General features: G+C 42.6%; 1 protein-coding gene across 1 annotated transcript; it reads left to right on the plus strand.

Annotated features, from left to right (window-relative positions):
* The first annotated feature begins 273 nt into the window (after positions 1-273).
* Positions 274-1,206, plus strand: LOC149862204 (olfactory receptor 6N2-like). The gene has a single exon (XM_090053872.1). It carries the CDS (start codon positions 274-276, stop codon positions 1,204-1,206), a length of 933 nt encoding a protein of 310 aa, XP_089909998.1.
* Positions 1,207-1,672: the final 466 nt, after the last annotated feature.

The following is a 1,672-nucleotide window of genomic DNA, read 5'->3' on the forward strand; positions in this document are numbered from 1 at the left end:
AACCCTACAGCAGTTGTCACTTTAGGGTCAATCCAGTTCAAGAAGTCTGTGATCATTAGATAGATAAAGGGTCAGATAACCAGAGAGAGGGGAAGTAACCAGGTTCTGGGATAAGCCCTAAAGGAAGTTGTTACAGAAATATCTTGAAAGTAAGCTTAGTATGCTAGATACATAGATAGGGTCAGTTCACTTTGGACAAACCATGATTCTGTAGTTGCTGATACACTTGTTTTTTTACAGGTTTTTTCCCCCCAAATTAATCCAGCCAACCCCATGGAAAGACATAACAGGACTGTGATTGCTGAGTTCATTTTTCTGACGTTCACCTGCCAGCACCAGCTCCAAGTTGTTTTCTTTATTTTGTTCCTAATCATTTACCTTTTATCACTCATGGGTAATGTTCTTATCGTTGTCATTGTCTTGGTGGACTCCCGGCTGCAAACTCCCATGTACTTCTTCATCTGCAACCTCTCAGTAGTGGAGATCTGGTACACCACTGTTACAGTGCCCAAGATGTTGGCCAGTTTCCTGGTGGAGAAGAGTATGATCTCCGTATCCAGCTGCATAGCCCAGTATTATTTTTTCTTCTCCTTTGCTGCCATTGAACTCTTTCTCCTGACAGTCATGGCTTATGACCGATACTTAGCCATCTGCAACCCTCTACGTTACTCCACCATCATGAATCCCAGAACCTGCCAGAATTTAGCTGTGGTATGCTGGCTCATGGGGTTTATCTGCCCAACATTTGCATCCATCATGCTGGCCAGGCTTTCCTTCTGCACCCCAAACAGGATTAATCATTTCTTCTGTGATGCTGATCAGCTCTTTAGACTCTCGTGCTCTGACACTTATGCCATCCAGGGGGTGGGCTATGCTCTTAGCACCATTGTCATTATGTCTGCTGTCCTCTTCACCATGGCCTCCTATGTCCAAATCATAGTCACCATTTTGAGGATGTCATCTGCTGCTGCCCGACAGAAAACATTTTCCACCTGTGCTGCACACCTCTCTGTGGTCAGCATTTATTTTGGTACACTCATCTTTATGTATGTGCGCCCCGCAGTGAAGTATGAATCAAATGCCAATATGGTGGTATCTGTCTTCTACTCAGTTTTAACACCACTGCTGAATCCAATCATATACACACTGAGAAACAAGGATGTGAAAAAGGCCCTGAAAAAAACTTTCTTGAGGGGCAAGAAATAAGTTTGGGAATCCTGAGTTTTCCTGGCTTCCCTATTCCTCATCATGGCTCATGTACACATTGATGAATGTGCCTTAGTTATGGCAGTTACTATTTTACTTGCCTAATGAAGTATTAACTAAATACACAGGAACTAGAGATAATGTGCAGTAGTGCCAGCACACCTATATTTTGTGACTCTTACTGCGCATTAGCCTAAGAACACCGTGCAGTAGCCTATTATCATGGTTTTTTACTGGTATGTTACTTCTCAGTGTTATTAGGGCTACTGTGCAGTAAGCATCTCATGTAGATGTGTCCTGAGACTCCTAAACTAAATCCATGAAGGTGTTTTGCTTTATGTCAGCTGCAGCTCATATTCTAGTTGATAGATTAAAATACTTGGAACTATGCCCAAAGACGAGTGCGTTCAATCTTTTGGGGGGGGGTTTGAACTGCAATTACTTGTTAGTAGACTTATCACAACTT

The sequence above is a fragment of the Crocodylus siamensis genome, chromosome 6, assembly GCF_052110815.1.
Source record: "Crocodylus siamensis isolate JL-2025a chromosome 6, ASM5211081v1, whole genome shotgun sequence".
Lineage (NCBI taxonomy): Eukaryota > Metazoa > Chordata > Crocodylia > Crocodylidae > Crocodylus > Crocodylus siamensis.

What these genes read in the sequence shown, in the direction of transcription:
- LOC149862204 (XM_090053872.1), top strand. Translation starts at nt 274, where the DNA reads ATGGAAAGACATAACAGGACTGTGATTGCTGAGTTCATTTTTCTGACG.